Raw genomic sequence first — 20,462 nt, 5'->3', positions numbered from 1 at the left:
TGTGACAACTTGCCCCGTCGTCTCATATATACGTGTATTTGAATATATGCAGTTTCAGCACCTCATGACGGTAGGCTATACTTTTTTGCAAATATCAGATCCCCCATAACAAATCTAATGGTAAATCAGTTGAGTTTTGGCATATTGCATGACTCTGAGAGTGTGGTGAAGGCGGTGACACACGTGCGTCATTTGCGCTCCGGTCTCCGCCGCGCGCTGCGCGTCCTCATCTGGAACCGGAATGACAGCTGATGCTCGCTCATGGACCAGTGCGTGAACACTACAGGATTTACACCATAGGATCTGTCCACGAAACACCTGATCTCCAAAGCATCTCCGTCTGCTGCGCATCATCATCACATCTGTGACTGGATCTCTCCGCGTAACGCTTTACTCTCAGTTATCTGACATGCCAAGCTGGAGGAGAAATCTGACTTTTTGTCTGCAGAAAATGCACGACGAAGGTAAGAACATGGGATTTTTGGCTTTAAATGATATCGTAAGCATACTGGGTTCAGATAGTGTAAGAGCAAATATGCCCAAATGAACGCCTATGGTGTGCGTAATAGAGATCAGTGCTGCGAATTTACCACGAGTGACTGCGTTTGGTGATGTAAACCCACGTGTGGATGAAGTGCCTTGTTTTGCTCAATTGTTTTGCTTTGCTTTTCTATGTCCATAGCAAAACTGAGTTGTTTATTAGGCTACTCCAAGTACAATACTTCAAAGCCTTGCTGCATTTATGATGACCAAGAAGTGTCATTTTTATCTGTCAAATTTTCATAATATCATATTATTATTATTATTATTAAATATTAAACACAAATTTATTTTAAAACCATTTTAATTGGTAATTTATTGTCAGTTACCTATTGTCGTTTATTTTTGTCCTATCCCATGACACAACAAAAGCCAACTTTCATTCAGAAAGATCTCTTTATTCCTTATCAGCATTTGAACTCATATACAGGATTTTTTAATCATAAGGAACCGAGTTAAATGACAAATGTATGGATGAGGTTGCAGACAGAGTTTATAAGTGTGTGTGAATTTAAAGGATGTTGTAGATCTGATAGAAAGCAGGCTGATGGTATCTTGGAGAGGTTGCAGCTGCTTGTATACATATCTTGAATTGATCTTAACTGCATGGAGTGCTTGAGCCCTTAAGGTAATTTTCTGCACAAGGTTTTTACCTATTTGCTTCCTAGTTCCTCTTGATTTGTCTCCAAAAGTTTTGAATTTATTTATACAAATTAAATGTATCAAATGTTACAGAGACTCTTGATTTGTATATTTGCGTTAGTGTTGTAGTACTTGAGACCTCAAGACCATTTTTGTGATCTTGTCTCGGTCTCGACTGTCTTTGGTCTCAGTCCTGTCTTGGTGTCAGACTTAGTGGTCTCTGGATTTTATTTTAAGGACACTAAATTGCTAATGCATTGTCTGATTCATGTATGAACATCATTAATGTGATTGGATGGTACATTTCTGGCTTTAAAAGCAGTCATGGAGTTATCCACATGAACCTAAATGACATCATATGAAACCCTATAGATTAAGAATGGGGAGTCGGCCCACCATTTGCATTTATACCATCTACAACTCTTCTTGGAAGACTTTCTATGTGTGTGTTTATGGGAATTTTTGGGCATTCTTCTAAAAGCACATTTGTAAAGTGTTGGACGAGAAGGCCTTGCTTGTAGTCTTTAATTCATCCCAAAGATGTTTTATTGGGTTGAGGTCGGGACTCTTATTTGATTTTTTTGTTACTCTTGTGCGGGTGGTTGAATGGGGGATTGTCCAAAAAGAAATCTGTCAACACATTAAAACAAAGGCTTACAATATTCAAGATGTTATTCCATCATTTTATCTATTTTTTGATAGTATTGGTCTTGTCCCAATTGTCTTTGGTCTCAGTCTTGTCTTGGTCTTGGTCCTCTCAAAGTTTTGCTCTTGGTCTCAGTTTAGCAAAGGTTAAATATTTAAAAAGCCTGACATAAAAACTTTGTACCATTGTTTGGTCAAACAAGTCATCCCACCACCAACTTATGCTATTGGTTGAGCAACGTTTGAAAATTGGTTGGGCCTTGGTTGTTTTTTACACTTCACCAGAGATTTGAGAAGTAAAAACAGGATATAGCTATTCTGCGCTTTTACTTAAACCTCACTGAGGTTTCCTTATAGTGAACAACCAGTTTTGAGAAAAGAAATAGTCATCCCTCATTCAAAACTGCAAGTCTACTATCAGTAAAGCTGTCCTGGGCTTTTTTATAGCAATTAAAAGAGAACCAGAACATAACAAAACTTTATACACAACATGATTCGATCGGAAGAATTGAATTTGGCAATTTCTTCAGGCAAGCTTTCTTCTCTCACTTTCACCATAATAATGTTTTTATGAATGATTTGCTCAGAGACTCATTCTGATTGTAATGCAAGAATGAGACTCTGTACACACCAGCCATTTGAAATGCAGTTCAGAAATAATTTCTCATCCATGTGTCTCAGAGATGAGTCCAGACAACAAAATGCTCATATGCCCTTTACTGCTCATATGCCATCATTTACTCCTACTGTATATTTAGAATGATCTGGAATTACAAAATATCAAAGGTTGTACTCTGTCGCTGAAGTCCAGTCATAGCAGATATTCTTCATTTAAAAGACGAAAGAAAATAGAAAAAGATCATCCACCAGGTCATTGTAGTTTCTTATTTCTGACATTTTATTCAACATGTAACTATACGCATGTAACTATATGCAACTATAAGGACAAACTTAACTCTTTCCCCGCCACTGACAAGTTATCACTTCAATTAAGAGAAAACATTTGCATGAAAAAACGTGTTCCTGATGACTTTTTGATGACTGAATTGACTTTTTATGTTAAAGGTATAGTGGAGGATTTTCATTTTCCAGGTGGATCATCAAGACTAGTTGTCAATCAGGAGTGTTGCGCAATTGCATTTTTTAAAAAACTGGAGAAGGCGGTTCTTTTCTAAAATTCGAGAAAATCCTCCGCTACACCTTTTATATGCAATACAGCAATTATCTGATTTATGAAAAAACTGAAGCCAAAACGTTATTTATTAATTTTAAACTCTGTGAATGTTTTGATAATCGTTCTGAATCTGATCTCTAACAAAATTCCTTCACAAAAATGCAATTATTTCTGCTTTTTGCTAAAAAAATTTTTTTACCGTTTTGCTTGTTTGTTTATTGTCTGTTTGAAAGCAGAGGGTCTGTTGTTTCATTTGATATATTTGTATTTTTATTAAAATGACAATCACAAAAAATGCTGGCTGGCAACTTTTAAAAAATGGCTGGCGGAGAAATGAGTTAAGGGGTGCTTTTGTCCATGAATGCTGTTTTTAGTTATTTTTGAGTTATATATTTACCTCTTTATAGAATAAATAAAAAAGGTTGTAATTTAACCCATGCTAGGTTGTTTCAACCCAAAATGCTGGTTTGTTTTAACCCATTGTTGAGTGAAAAATAAACACTTTCAGGGTTAATTTAACCCAAACCATATGGGAAAACTATATTTCTCTGGGCAAAAATATTTTTATATATAAGCTAAATACATTTTTGTAGAAAGTAAAGCTTAAAGATATTTTTTAATTAAAAAATTAATTATTCATATATTAACATATTTTTTAAAATTTATTTCAGGGGCAGCAAATACATTTCTAATTTGTCAACCCATATGGCAAAAAATATAATATTTTTGGCCAAAATATAAATGCTTGTAAAGTATATATAAAATGAAAAACTATTTTGCAGTAAAAATTTTGAAAGTAATTTTTTGCCATTAAAATATACTTTTAATTAAACGTTATGTTTGAAAGGTAAGTTTTTGTTCCAAATTCCAATGTGACATGAATATAAATACTTTAAAATATATTTGTTTTTAAGATATATTTCAAAATATACAAAATGGCAAAAAAAAGAAATATAAACTTTTGTAAACATATTTTAAAATCTATTTTAGCAAATTTATTTTTTGGGCCATTTTTGTATATTTTAAAATTATGTTAAAATTATATTCAATTTTGTTTTTTGCCGTATGGGAATGGCTGGGCTCAGCCCTTTTTGACCCAACTGGGTTGAAAATAACCCAGCATTTTATAAAGTGTAGCACATTGAGCAACAAAATTAATATGCACTTTAAAAAAGGTTCATAGTAAAACATTTATGGTTTTCAATTTATTACTTTGCAGATTTTGAGATCTCTCCTGAAACTATAGTAGAAACACATCAATATCTTACAAATCTCCTCGTTGTTCACCATTTATTATAGCTGCATGCTAAGAAGAAACAATCAAGATATCATCTGTCTACGCCTATGAACATTACAAAATACAGAGGAATAAGACTATCAGCCCAATGCAACCCCCCCAAACATCAATCAAGTGTGCTTTAAGTTCATCTTTCGGTACTTTTCATCTATTTCCAGGACTGATCAAGATAACGTGCCCAATTTGCTTAATCTTCTTTGATGCAGCTCTTTACAAATCCCCACGGCAGATCTCGCTAATAACCCGTTTCTCTCAATTCGACACTTTCACAAACGACGCTAGCTGCGGCAGGCCTTCATCACATTAGCGTCTGCGCTCAACCTGAAAACGCGTATGCTCACGCACCGGTCCACGACGGAGATAAAACTTTCCTCGGCTAATGCGCCAGCTGTTAAGATCTCGGCACGTGCCGTGATGAATCCGGCTCTCTTCTCTAGAAAAGCTTCATGTTGCATTAGAATAATAATTAGAGGTTCTCTCTGGGAAAGTTGATGACTCCGGGCCGCCTCTGGTACAAGCAGGAGCTGTAATGAAGAGATGTCGGGTGTTATCTTTTGAATGGAAATGAGCGACAAACTGCAAAGAGCAGACGAGAATACAAGCGCCTCGGAGATGCTTAAAACTGATAAAACACTCCCTGAGGATGAAGTTTGTGTCATGCTCGGAATAGTCAAGCATGTGTGTTGTTACGAATCTTTTGTGATAAAATATCAAGCCGGTTAGAATGAGTACAACAGTGCTAAAGTTTTGTGCTAATTATATGATTAGCTAGTCAACATTATTATTTTTTACCAGAGATAATCTAATCAATGCTTCACTACTTGTATTTGTATAAACATTGGGCCTCATTCACTTAGCATGCGTACGCACAAATTTGTTCTTAAAATGTGCGTACGGACGTTTTAACTTTCAAATCATAATTCAACAAAATCTTTAAATTTATTTTAAATGTATGCAAAAACGTAAGAATAACTTAGACCACACGTATGCAATAATCATGAACAAGGAAAAAATATATAAAATATAGAACACATATATTCCTTGTTCATGAATATTGCGCATGTGTTGTCTAAGTTGTTCTTACGTTTTTGCATACATTTAATTTGCAATAAATTTTAGTATGAACGTTTTTGTTGAATCACGCTTTGTAAGTAAAAAGTCCGTACGCACATGCACATTTTACGAACAAATTTGAGCGTATGCATGCTTAGTGAATGAGGCCCAATGAGTTCATCCTTCGTTTAAAAAAATCTTACATAAACATAAACACACTTTAAAAATATTCTGTCCACACGAAAACGTAAAGACGTGCTATGAAGCACTGCCAGGAGCATGCCAAACCAACACGTGGCGATATAACCCCAAAGCCATGTTGGCCAATCAGGAGCCTTATAAAAGGTTATTAGTCTAACAACATGGCACACGGAGGAAGGGAGTACACCCTTATGAAAATTAAAGAAAAACAGCACAGTTTTCAATATTTTACTATGCTCTTACCTCAACTTAGATGAATAAATACATACCAATCTTTTTTCAATGCGTGCACTTTTAATCTTTGTACAGCGCTTCTTGAATGTGTTAGCATTTAGCCTAGCCCGGCTCCAAACAAAAGTTTTATTTTGTGCCACCATACTTACTCGTGTAACTACTCATATCTTTAAATAGGGAAAAAATTGAAGTGTTTGGTGGCTTCTAAATTTATGCCTGTTTGGATCCATAGGAATGAATGGGGCTAGGCTAAATGCTAACACATTCACGACGCGCTGTACAAAGATTAAAAGTGCACACATTAAAAAAGATAGGTATGTATTAATTAATCTAAAGTGGAGGTGAGAACAGTAAAATATAAAAAACTGTGGTGTTTTCCTTTAACCATGGTTTTATTTCGGTAAAAGTGTAGTAACCATGTTTTTTGGTGTATTAATTACAATCAGCAAAATCATGGTTTTACTACAATTTTTTTTAAATTGCACCTTTAAAACATATAAAATAATACATTTAAATAAACAAATGCAGTTCTTGTAAAAAAGCAAGTACTTTTATTAACCGTTTTGTGCCATTGCCAGATGTGGGAAGAAAATAGCGCTATTAATGTTTTACAAAATCATCAACTTTTTGGCCCTAATCATGACGTTCACATTGATGTTCGTCGCGTTCTTCCCACTTATTGGTTTGTTTCGGCACATGGCCAAGTGTTTAATTAGTTTGCTTTGCAGTTTTTCCCGAGCCCGTCTTTTTGCCAGATTGTCCTACAGGCTTAGCTGCTGCTCGCGTGCTTATCAAGCCGATAAGAGTCGGGATCATTAAGCAAACCTGACTGAGAGAAATTCATTGATGTAATTCATATATTCATGCTTATTATAGAACATGAGGGGGCGTCTCCAGCCTCAAAACAGAAGGTGAACCTGGTTTGCCGGGAGACCACGTTAGTAGCAGCGTTGGCAAATCTTCATGTAGGTCACCCATTGAAAATGTGGGTAATGTGATTTGATGACTCACCAATGCAAACAAATCGTTTTTTGCTCCTCATCCCTGATTTGTCGCAGTTATGCCGTTAACGTGATGACTCGATGTTTGTTTGTTGTAAAGATGTCTATTTCTTTCCCATGATAGATTAATGAGTATTTGTGACGGTGAATGTTTCTCACCGTGACTCAGATTTGACATTACGATGAGCGACACCGATGGGTGAGTTACAGTGTCTTCGTTACTCGCATTTATCTGGCTTGCTTGGTTTGCGCAGAGATGCAGTGGCCTGTAAACGGTGAGACAAGCACGGTGAGGGCAGTTCCTGTGAAAGACGGTCTGGAGATCCACACTTAGTCAGAGATCTGCTCACAAACATACGGCTGTGCTCTTTAGTTGTGACGTCTGTGGCCTTTTATGTTGAGTTGCGTTAAGAGACATCATTTGACCTTTAAATGTTCTCAGTTACAATTGGTTGCTTTAATATTCCTTAAAGGGGACATATCATGAAAATCTGACTTTTTCCATGTTTAAGTGCTATTGTTGGGTCCCCAGTGCTTCTATCAACCTAGATGTGACAGGTAAATGTGAAAAAGATCAACCCAGTAACTTAATTTTAAACCATTCAAGCAAGCATGTGAAAAAATAGCTCATTGAAATTTGGCTCCCCTTGTGATGTCAGAAGGGGATAATACCGCCCCTTAATCTGCACTATCCAACCGCTTCACTGCCATTTTGTAATAATACATGTAATAATAATAATAAATTATCTGTGGGGTATTTTGAGCTAAAACTTCACATTTGTACTCTGGGGACAGATTTATTTGACATCGAAAAAAAGTCTTGTGAAATTTTCCCCAAAAATCTGACAAAAAAAAGAGATCATGGCATATTTATTGGTTCATTTGCTCAGTCCTTTGTAAAGAAGCATTGATGCCTAACCAATGAGCTCCGTAATACCTGAAGAAAGTTATTCATTCAAATTCCCATTAATCTTAGTTGCTTGTTTTGCAACGTTTATTGGCTGGTGGCACCACCACATGACGCGAGCGGACTTCTGGAGTCTTTTGAATTATTGGTCTTGAAAAAGTATTTCCCAAAATGTAATGAATATTAAATACTTTTAATGTTTTACAGTTATTTTGTCAGAATGCACTGAACTTCGTTTTGCAAGTAAATTCAACCAACTATTTTAAGTTTTGACTTGTTGACAACTTCTAAAAACAAGTTGAACACAGCAAAAAATGATTTTCTAACTTAGTTTTTTCTTGTTTTCAGTACAAATATCTAAATTTTTTTTAAATCAAGATGCATTTTGTGCATGTGCAAAATCACCTGAAACAGGGTTCACATCAGACATGGTAGAGGCGGCAAGCGCGAGTGATTTACACGTTAAGTCGCGATTTGGCATCCTGTGGTGCGGATGGTGCGTTCCGCGGAAATTGAGCGTTGCCGCGGGAAACACGCGAGTTGAAAAATCTGAACTTCGGAGGATTTCCGCTCTGTGTTAACCAATCAGGACCTTGCTGTAGTAGTGACGTGATTACAGGAAGCGAGCGAAGTCTCAGCGGAGTCGCAGAAGCCCCTCCCGTGACAAGAATTTCCGTTTGAATGTCTTGAATGACTAGAATTTCACGTGCGAATGAAGCGAGTAAACTCAAATGTTCAAGCATCCAACTACACGTGAATAGCGCGTTTTTGCAGCTTCTACCTGGCTGGTGTGAATGCACCATAAGAAAATAAGACAAAAAACATCAAAAAACTGGCCAATGGGGACTAAAGAAAGATTTTCTTGATTTTTTTTCTTAAATAGGCTTTATGCCCAGCTGCACTACTTCCTGAACTTCAGCCAGCTCATGTTTCCTGTCTGCCATTATTGGACAAACTGATTAATCCAGGTGTGTCTGATTATTGTTGTTGTGACTACTGAGGTCAGGCACACCTGGATTAATCAGTTTGTCCAATAATGGCAGACAGGAAACAAGGAGCTGGCTGAAGTTCAGGAAGTAGCGCAGTTGGGCATAAAGCCTATTATGTGTTTAAGAAAAAAGTAAACTTATTTTAACTCATTCAACAAACAAACAATATAGGGAAAAAAATCATCCTATTTTCATTTGTTCTCTTTTTATAACCTCTTAAATATGTGTAGGTTTCTTCCAAATTTATGCCAAAACATACCAAATTAAAGCTGAAAGCATTTTTGTAAATTACTTTTGTTAGAGATCAGATTCAGAACGATTATCAAAACATACATGGAGTTTAAAATGAATTAAATTCGTTTTGCTTCAGTCTTTTTTATAAATTGGGTAAGAGTGCCATGTAGTGGATAATAGCAGAATTACAGATTACCATAAAAACTCGTCAGGAAAGCGTCATTGGCAGGGAAATGACGAGATAACTTGTCAATGGTGGGGAAAGAGTTAAGATTTTTTTCCTTACTGCACTGGCAGATCTTTTTATTGTTTTTTTTTTTTTTTTTTACATAAATTCACTTAACTCTTTTGTTAATTTGAAAATTTTTTAACTTAATTTTTTAAGATAAAATATTATAAAATACATGTTAATTTCACATCATTTTTAGAGTGTGGTATGTTTAACTGACCATCCCCCAAAGATACACCAACCAACCAGATTTCAGTAAACCCGAATGTGATTGACAGGCAGACAGCATTTCTGTGTGCTATAAAAAGTATAAGCCAACCCTCTGACTTTTAGTTTTAGTAGTTTAGTTTCTAGATCTCTCGCAAAGACAGATGTGAGATAGTATAGGCATTTTATACATGCACATCCGCAAAAAAAAATCTCCCTCACAAAATCTTTCAGTGCTAGAAACTTGTCTTGCCTGGTCTGGACACGATAAAAGATAGCCAACAGAGATACTACAGCTCGACAAGCTCTACGGCTCAATACATTTCCCTCGCTTCATTTATCTGTGAAGATAAATGAAAGAACAGAGCGAGTGTCCTCAACAACCACATCCAATGACAGAGAAAGTTAGACACAGATAATAAATGTCTTTAAAACTGCATTTATAGACAACCTGTCTCTTCCTCAGGCCTGCTATCAGTTTTTCTTCTTATCTCTCCTTCTCTGCTTCTTGTCTACACTTTTAGATATATTATTTCTAATAAACTGGACATATTTGGGAAACTGTACAGTGTGAATCTATAATAAACGCACATCTGTGACTACAAATTCTTTACTACTGTTACATTGCTGTGATAATAATCATAATAATAATTTGAAAATAAATTGTTAATTCTATTTATGTAAATAAAGCTTATAAAGATAACTATTTATTGAAATCATATTGTATTTGCAGTTTTATTATTCTATGGAGCCCCTAAAGGGAACATGGAGCAAAAATTAAATAAAGTTTAGTTTTGCATGCTCACGTAAAACGTTCGTGTCCGCACATAAAGCTAAACATTTCGTTTTACGTGTGCATGCAATAGATTAATCTGCGCACGCGAAAGTTTTACGTGAGCACGCAAAACTAAAGTGTAAAAAAAATTCTGCACATTTTTACTTTTACGTGCGCACGCGATAGATTCAAATTTGCAGAATTAAAAAAAAAGTTTCGTTTTGCATGCTCACGTGAAACGTTCACTTGGCACGTAAAGCTAAACATTTAGTTTTATGTGCGCACGCAAAAGTTTCACGTGCGCACGCGAAAGTTTCACATGAGCACGCAAAACTAAACTTTAAAAAAAATCTGCACATTTTTTAGTTTTAAGTGCGCAAGAGATAGATTCAAATTTGCTGATTTTTTTTAAAGTTTCGTTTTGCATGCTCACGTGAAACGTTCGCGTGTGCACGTAAAGCTAAACATTTAGTTTTATGTGCGCACGCGAAAGTTTCACATGAGCACGCAAAACTAAACTTAAAAAAAAAATCTGCACATTTTTTAGTTTTATGTGCGCACGCGAAAGTTTCACATGAGTACGCAAAACTAAACTTTAAAAAAAATCTGCACATTTTTTAGTTTTAAGTGCGCAAGAGATAGATTCAAATTTGCAGATTTTTTTTAAGTTTCGTTTTGCGTGCTCACGTGAAACGTTCGCGTGTGCACGTAAAGCTAAACATTTAGTTTTATGTGCGCACGCGAAAGTTTCACATGAGCATGCAAAACTAAACTTAAAAAAAAAATCTGCACATTTTTTTGTTTTAAGTGCGCAAGAGATAGATCCAAATTTGCTGAATTTTTTTTAAAGTTTCGTTTTGTTTGCTCACGTGAAACTTTGCGTGCACATGTAAAGCTAAACATTTATTTTTACGTGCGCACACGATAAATTCATGTGCGCACGCAAAAGTTTCACATGAGCACGCAAAACTAAACTTTAGATTTTTTTTACTCCAATGTCACCTTAGGGGCTCGGTATTTTTCAGATATGCATCACAGTATTTTCTTTCATAGTATTTAAGCACTTCCTGTTTGGTTTTGCTTAATACATTTTGTATATGACATATGCTAAGGAAATATAGGCTTGTTTAATACAGCATTAAAAGTTGTATTTTTTGGTCTTGCTTCATAAACCTGAAAATGTAGCTTTTTAGTTTTCCTTTACTTGTACGTATACGGCTCTAGTAATAAAGTTTTTAATGTGGAAAATTCGGCTAAGCTATGCTATGAATTTAGTTTTCATTACTGAAACACTTCAAAAGCAAGATTTTTCCTGTAAGCTCATGACTCAATCTGTCTATCATCTTGTCGGACGAAGCACTATATTAATTTCTTTAGTTTGGTTAATTAACAATTGATATTGAGAGCTACTGTAGATGCTGGTTGCCATGGTATTTATGGGCAGCATCAGCTAAAAAAGAAATCCAGAATTGTACTCAATCAGGAAGCAAAGCGTGTAATTACAAGTTACAGCAGCGGATGCGAGGTGGACACACTTAGATGAATGTCTCAAATGCTTTACTGCCCTGCTAAAAACAGCAGAAACAAATCACAGAAAGTTATTTTTGGGCATTTTGCATTTAGAGAGTGCTTTAGAAAAAGACAAGAAAGTACAAAGAGAGGGTACAGGACCAGCAAAGAACCTCGAGTCATCGACAGCATGTCTGGACCACATGTATAACAAAGCTTGTCTAGTTTAGACAAATTTGCAAATGTAAGTTGGATTTTTGTTAACGCATGAAAATCTCTGCATTTATTTCTTTAAGAGCTGAATCCAGTCGAATCGCGGTCGTGCATGTAAATGCATGCACAGCTCAGTAACAGCTGATGGGCCTAATCACCGTGGAGATTTCTCACCTGCTCGATTGCTTCCACCTGTGAGATGTTTCTCACTCTTCTGAATGTAAAAATGAGGCAGATGGCTATTAAGCTGTACGACGCGGCATGATTGAGCCTTTAGCGGTTAGCAAGAGCTGTTACTGTTTATCTGTGCTAAATGATTGTGACCTCCATTGAGTCATTTCACATTTTTATCACAATCATTTGGAGCTTTGCTGTCTGTTCACAGATGCTTTATGTGATGAGTTATTGTTTTATGTAATTACTGTTACTAGCGGAGATTTGAATCGACTAAATCAAATGAACATAGTTCAGTGGATGTACTAAGCATTGCATTTACTAGGGGTGTCAATCAGACTTGTTGTTGCGATATGATACTGTATCAATTCTCTGGGTCAGCAATATGATGTTTGCCAATACCTAAAAAAGTGATTCGATTTCGTATCACATCAATGCATCGTACCGTTAATCATTTGATCAATGCATCGATCCATATCAACTTGAGGTATTGTTACACCCCTATCATTTAACTTCTTTTCATAATAATACCACTGCAATGTATTGATAATATCTAGGCTTTGTTTTGTTAGCGTCATACGAGTTGAGCTACAGAAAACAGCTGAAGTTGTGTCAGTCATTCAAATGACAAAACTTTAAATCAATTTCGAGCAAATAAAAACATAGGTTTTGAAAATGAAACCCCACCTTACGTCTTTACACAATTCAATTTAACCTTGTTATCGTTTGTGTCAAATTAAATATGGCATCTTCACTGACTAAAGGGTGAAGAAAAATTAATTTTTGACGTGTACACGAGTGCGCGTGACGCAATTTATGTCATCAGAAAAGTGCGCGTGTACTGCCCATACGACAAAAAATATTTTATAATATATTTTAAATTTATTTTAAAATAAACAAAAAAATGGCCATGCTGAAATATATTTTGAAATATTACAAAAATATATTTTTCACAGATTTTTTTTGGCCATTTATTATATTTTGAAATATGTAGTAAAAGTAAATAAATTTTAAAGCAAAAAAAACTATTTAGCCCTCTATATATTTCAATCCAAGGAAATATATTCATGACACAATGGAAGAAAAACTTTGTTTATGTTATGAACCTGTAAACATAAAAGTTTTAAAAAGGTTAAAAATAAATATATTTTCAACTTTAAAAATATTCTTAAAATTCTTTAAATAGAACACATTATACTCCTCATATGGCAAAAATGTATTTTCAAATACTATTGTAAATATATTTCAAAATATACCAAAAAATGGCCAAAACATATATTTCATTATCTTTTGAAATAAATTTACAAAAATGTATTTGTCACCAATATTTTTTTGTTGATTTTTTTACATTTTGAAATATATTTAAAAATTAAATATATTTTAAAGCATTTACATTCATGTGGCATTGGAAGAAAAACTTTGTTTATGTTATAACTTGTAAACATAGCAGGTTTAAAAAGGTTCAAATTAAATATATTTAAACTGCAAAAATATACTTTATAAACGTTTTTATTTTTGCCAGGAAAAATATTTTTTGCCATATGGGTTGTAAAAGTAGACATGTATTTATTGCCCCTGAAATACATTTTAAAATATATGTTGATATATGAAGGTTAAAACTAAATATTTTTTAAATTTTTAAAATATATTTAATTAAGCTTCACTTTCCTCAAAATGTATTTAGCATATATTTAAAATATATTTTTGGCCAGAGAATTTAATTGTTTTGCCGTATGTATGCGTGTTTTATGCCTATAGCTTTTAGTTTACATCACAGCCCAACAATTAATCATAGGCAGGTTGTATTATGGGTAGAAACTCGAGTCTTATTCAAAACAACATTTTATTTGACAAATACATTGTGTTCGCCCCTGTAAACAGTATGGCTCTCAAAATAACATTATATAAAAATATAAAATATAATATAATTTTTTTGAACACATACACCAATGGCTCTCATACAGTTTCTCTTCAGCATTTTCTGGCAGTCATTTTTTTCAGGATTTTTATCCCATTTTTCTGTATTGTAAGCTGAATTCTGCCTTTCTGGGTGAGCTGGACCTGAGATGAGAGATAAAGAAACAGAAACGCTCTGTCAATCTGGCTGTAGGGCTTCTGTCACTTCGTGTTGAAGGGCCACGTATCATTTAAAAGAACATCTGACCTATTTCAGCACAAACCTTCAGTTTGCATACTTTTGAAAGTGTATGCTAGCTCTATAATAACTATGTGTAAGTCAAATTGAATTGTATATTAGCAACACTTAGGTGATGTTTAATATTTAAAATTCTCAATAATGTAATGCAAACTCATACAATGCAAGATAGCTAAAATAATTTGGAAACTATAATAAATGTTAAAAAAACCTAATGTGCAATACTTGAATTTCTCTACTGCGTACCTATGATATGAAAGTAATCACGATGCATCACAAAAACATAACCACTGTTGCTGTAATTACCAATAAGGCTTTAAGACAGTATAGGTGTGCGTCTGAATCATATCTTTGTTGAATTTAACAGTTCCCGATCTGTGCAAAGCTTCTGTGCGGCCCAACGGCGCGTGAAAGGATCTTTTTCCTCTGAACCTTTGACTCAAACTGGCAGATCTGTCTCATGCAAACACCCACGGCTCCCTGATTCGCCCCTATATGCCACACAAGTGAAACATGAGGAATCTGAATTATCAGCGTGATGAGCCACTAGAGAGATGTCTGCAGCTTTTCTCTTTTTTACGTGTCGGTGGGTGGACGCTAAAGAGAGCTCTGGGGCAGGACTATGAAGACTGCCTGAGATGAAGAATATAATCCGAGATGAAAGCTTGTGTTAAGACGGCAAGCGTCTAACCCCGTTCACTGAAACCGACAGGAGTACACAGAAACTGCAGCGAAAGCAATCTTTCTGGCTACGCCGCTACTTTCTTAGCTTAGCTGAAATGCACAAGTGGACTGCATTGTCAGTTTGAAGCATTAAGGGGATAGAGAAACAGGGATAGAAAGAGATACCAAAAAATGTACAGCACAAATGAGTTTCAATTTCAACAAACCACCATCATTGCAATTTGTATTTGCATTTTAAAGGACACACCCAAAAACAGCACATTTTTTTTTTTTTTTTTTTTTAAAAACAGACCTACAAAGTGTCAATTTCAACATGCTATAATAAATTATCTGTGGGGTATTTTGAGCTTAAACTTCAAATAGGCACTCTGGGGACACCAAAGATTTATTTGACATCTTAAAAAAAAATCACAATATGACCCCTTTAAAATTAAAATTCAAAAAGCCACCCAAGTCTATACTGACACAAAGGGGCACTATAGCGAATTGTACTGTGAACTCTTCCCCCGTGGCTATTTTTTTAGAGATCTGTATAGTAAAATGTAGCTGCACACTATGCACCATGTAGCCTTCTATGTAGTCGACCATCTAAGCTGAATGTTTTCTGGAAGTATAAATGCAGACGAAGGCTAATGATGCCAAATCCGCAACACGGTAAGACCATGAAAATCAATTTGTTAATCATACTTTTGATGTGAGTGTAAACCGTTTTCCCCAACATAAGCCGAGTCAGGCCCGGCTGCAGGATGGAAAGACTGAGGGGGCATGTGAAATTGTTGAGGGGGCTTAACTTTATACCATCAATGATACACTGAGATCTCGCTTTGAAAAGAGATATTTTTATATGCAGCGGTCCATAAAACACTCCATATGCAACTGCACAGCACAAGTAACCAGAAACTCCCTAATGATGATAGATCATAAGATATTATTTGATAGACTAGTAAGTGTGGATTAAGGATGTTTAAAATCTCTAGCCTGTGGTCAGGACATGAATGGATTAAATCAGCAGATTTGCAAAAGTTTTATTTATCTCCACATATAAATAAAATTAGCAGGTATGTGCAGTGTACCACATCATATATGTCCTATGTGATTTCCATATTATAGACTAGAGTATTCAACGGCCCGTAAATATCCTAACGACATTATTTCTCAAAATTTTTAAAAAATATATTTTGAACATTTCTGGCTTCGCCACTGTGTCAGCCATTTATAAAGTAAAATTTAATGTTTTAGTATGAATATGTTAACCTCAAGGTTAGTTTATCTATAAACTAGTGTGCTCCAAAAAATGGATGAAATTTGCATTTAAGATGATAAGCATACAAAATGAAATAAAAATGTTATTCAAACGTAGTCTGGAAAAACCCAGACAACTTCCGGCAAATTTAGATTTGCTCTGCAAGTAGTCTGGCAAAGAGACTATTCAAGCCCATTTCTAATGCGGCACCAATCAGAAACGTTGGGGCGGGCTTTACACGATGACGACAGAGCGACTATGGTGAAGCAGATATTGTACATTACAAAGATGGATGCCGCAGTGAAACATCATTCGTTCGAATCAGCTATCGCGTATGTTTTAAGCAATTTAAACTTTTCATTTTCGTTAAAACCCAAGCAAAGAACAACACTCGAAGCCTTCATATTAAAAAAAAAAAGATGTTATTGCTTGTCTTACCGACTGGATCCAGCAGAAGTCTGATATAGCTCTGCATACGTCATCTCCTTCATCGCTGTTATTGGTTTTAGGTCTTTACAATTGGACACAGAGACATTTGAGAGACGTCCGTTGGTGACGCCCCTTTGGAAATGATTTGTCTATGAAGCTTTGCCAGACCATAACTCAGTTACTACTGAGAATGGTCTGGTTTAGTCTTCTACTTCTGCCAATACGAATCAATGCTTTTTAGGACATCATTTTGCACTTCAGCTTCTCATCCGATTTCAGGCCATAAGGTAAATTAAAGGGGCCATATCATGAAAATCTGCCTTTTTCTATGTTTAAGTGCTATAATTGGGTCCCCGGTGCTTCTATCAACCTAGAAAATGTGAACAAGATCAACCCAGTAACTTAGTTTTGGTAAACCATTCTCTGCAAGCATGTGGAAAAATGTGAAATTTGGCTCCCCTTGTGATGTCATAAGGAGATAATACCGCCCCTTAATCTGCACTATCCAACCACTGCCCTGCTCATTTGCATTTTAAAGGACACACCCCAAAACTGCACATTTTTGCTCACACCTACAAAGTGTCAATTTGAACATGTTATAATAAATTATCTGTACGGTATTTTGAGCAAAAACTTCACATAAGTACTCTGGGGACACCAAAGATTTATTTTACATTTTAAAAAGTCTTGTGAAATGTCCCCTTTAAACACTATTGGTTTTTGAAAAAAGAGGGAGGAGCCACGCAATATGTCCCACTTTAACTTCCTGTTTCAAGCATCAATGCACCTGTCCCCAGGAGCACCCTAAATACTCACGATCTTCCTAAAAGTCCCTTTTATGACGTAACGCTGCTTTACTGTCTGGAAGACGTCTGCTGTGAAGCTTGCAAATATTCGTGCTCTGGAAAAGTGTGCGTCAAGGGCACATATTGACCGAAAAGTGGGTGCCCATAAGCATCCTTTTGGAACCTAAAATGACAAATGAGACAGACACCTGTCTTCTGTCTTTATTATACACTATAGAAAATCTGTTTGAGTTAAAGTCCTCTGTGGAAATGAATGAATACCAAAAATGCGGTGTATATTTTTGTAGACATAAAATTGAATAATAAATTGACTACATAAAAGAGGTTGGTAAATTTAACATTATAATACATAAAAATGCATTAGCAAAAAATGTATAGTTAACCGATGCTGTAAAATAATAAAAAGATCTCTATAATAGCTCACAGAGAATGTGATAATCACATGCAATACTATCTTAAGTAATTCATTTTACATTACATTTCTGCATTTTGCAGACGCTTTTATACGAAGTGACTTTGTATTTAATTTATAATTTTTAGCAATTTGTGTGTTCCCCGCACTGAAAAAAAATCTGTGCTACGTCACAGATTTGCGTCATTGCCGTCTTTTAGTCGATGTACTTTAAATTTGAAATGCGCGCCTTCACAGAGAGAAGCTGAATTAACGTTATCTTGTATTAAAACGTCTCTATACTACATAAACTCCAGAGAAATTTCACAATAAATAAATTATTGTGATTACACTTGTCTGTCTGTTTTATTTCTAATAGTAGTTTTGGGCAGGACTGTATTAGCAGCTTAAAATATCTTTTAACTCTTTCCCCGCCATTGACGAGTTATCTTGTCAATTAAAGTGGCAATAAGTAGGATTTACCCCCATCTAGTGGTGAAATTGTGTTTTGCATTCAAACGAATAGTGCTCTCTAGCGCCTCGCTTTTCCAAATGCGTGTTGCAACTACGGTAGGCGTTATGTAATCACTGATCTCCTTGTCCGTTGCAGCTGGTTCACGTGTTCTGAATGAAAATGCGTTGTGGAAACGCGTTGGTAGGCTAGTGCTTTTTCTCCCTCTCTGCTATTATAGTTTATCAATACGGCGGAACGACATGGAAGCCTCCTTGGACTTACCCGTTCAATATAAGTAAAGAGAAGAAATTCTAAGCTTACAAAGAAAAGTCAGATCATTAGCAGAGGTCATTTGACACCAACAAGGACATATTTTAGAATAAAGACATTGATTTTGATTAATAAAACACTTAAAATCCTACTTACTGTCCCTTTAAATGAAAACATTTGCATAAAATGCATTTTTGGTTACACTTTACAATAAGGTTCATTAGTTAACATTAGTTAATGTATTAAATAACATGAACAAACTATGAGCAATATATTTGTTATAGTATTTATTAATCTTTGTTAATGTAAGTTAATAGAAATAAAGCTTTTAATTGTTTGTTCATGTTAGTTTACAGTGCAACTAACATTAACAAGATTTTAATAAAGTATTACTTATTTTTTAAATTAACATTAACAAAGATTACTAAATGCTTTATAAGTGCACTCATGTTAACTAATGTAGTTAATAGTGCTGGGCAAAGATTAATCGCGATTGATCGCGTACAAAATAAAAGTGTATTTTTGCATAATATATATGTCTGTGCTGTGTGTAATTATTATGTATATACAAATACACACCCATTCATGTATGTATTTAAGAAACATTTACATGTGTATCAATATTTATTTCTAGTTATATATATTCTATATTATATATAAACAAAAATAAGGGATATATAAATAAAAATGTTCTGAAATGTATATATGTATGTATGTGTCTGTGTTTAAATAAACATAATAATTACACATAGCACAGACATATATATATTATGCAAAAATACACTTTTATTTTGTACGCGATTAATCGCGATTAATCTTTGCCCAGCACTAGTAGTTAACCAATGTTAACTAATGAACCTTATTATAAAATGTTACAGAATGTTTATGTTAATCTGCAATACCACTTACCCAATTTATGAAAAAAAAAACTTAAAACCAAAACGTTATGTGTATGTTTTGATAATCTTTCTGAATCTGATCGCTAACAAAATTCCTTCACAAAAATGCAATTGTTTTAGCTTTTTACAAAGAAAAATATCCATATTTATACCGAGCCCCTAAGGTGACATTGGAGTAAAAAAAGTGTAAAGTTAGGTTCATGTGCTCACGCGAAACCTTTATTTGCAGATTTTTTTTTACAGTTTAGTTTCGCTAGTGCACGTGAAACTTTTGCTTTCACGTGCGCACGCAAAACTAAACTTTATTTATTTTTTGCTCAATGTCTCCTTAGGGGCTCCATATTTTTAAGAGTTTATAAGCAGAGAAAAAAATATAAATAGGATGAAAGTTTTTTTTTCGTTTTGTTTGTTTGTTTGTTTATTGTTTCTTTGAAAGCCGAGGCTCTGTTCGTTCATTTGATATATTTGTATGTTTATATATTTTTGAAGACATTTTTCTGGAAGGCATTTTGTGAAACTTTTGTGAAATTCACAAAAAATGCTGGCGTGCAACTTTTCAAAAAAATGTCTGGTGGGGAATTAGTTAAATGCTATATTGTTACAAAAATGTTCCTACACATTATTTGTCGATTACGTTGGATAATATAAAAAGAAAACATTATATATTTATATTTATTTAATTGTTTGGGTTTAGGGTGGTAACATCGATAAAATGATTAAAGGGAAATTATACAGCAATCTTTATGCTATAAAAGATTTGTAAATGTTTTACGCTTTGTAGTTGTAAAAACTATTAAATGTGCCATACGTCTACATTGTACGCCTCGGCATCTATTAAATGTACAAAAAAATATGTTTTGTGTTTCTGAAAGTTATTAACGTATTACTACTACGTTTTAACATTGAGACCAGCCTTGTATTAATCAATAAGCCATGACTCTGTACTTGGCTATCAGTATAGTTTCCAAATCATCGGGTCATTTGGGAGCAGACCCGAAATTGTTCCAAGTGATCCATGGGGTATCTTTAACGCCAGTGTTGCCCACATCACCCCACTGTCTCCCATCTGCACAAACACGCATGACCGAATCTGAAGAATGCAGCGAG

General features: G+C 34.8%; 1 protein-coding gene across 2 annotated transcripts in view; it reads left to right on the top strand.

Annotated features, from left to right (window-relative positions):
* The first annotated feature begins 268 nt into the window (after positions 1-268).
* Positions 269-20,462, top strand: part of LOC141348976 (glutamate receptor-interacting protein 2-like) — a 187,059-nt gene continuing 166,865 nt past the window's right edge. For both annotated transcript variants that reach the window (XM_073865571.1, XM_073865569.1), the window contains exon 1: positions 269-464. In XM_073865571.1, coding sequence (XP_073721672.1) covers positions 410-464 — 55 coding nt within the window. In that variant the 5' untranslated portion in view covers positions 269-409. The remainder of the gene's footprint in view (positions 465-20,462) is intronic.

Source organism: Misgurnus anguillicaudatus, unplaced genomic scaffold (assembly GCF_027580225.2).
Source record: "Misgurnus anguillicaudatus unplaced genomic scaffold, ASM2758022v2 HiC_scaffold_32, whole genome shotgun sequence".
Taxonomy (NCBI): Eukaryota; Metazoa; Chordata; class Actinopteri; order Cypriniformes; family Cobitidae; genus Misgurnus; species Misgurnus anguillicaudatus.
Note: the sequence above shows the minus strand (reverse complement) of the source record. Positions and strands in the feature narration are given on the sequence as shown.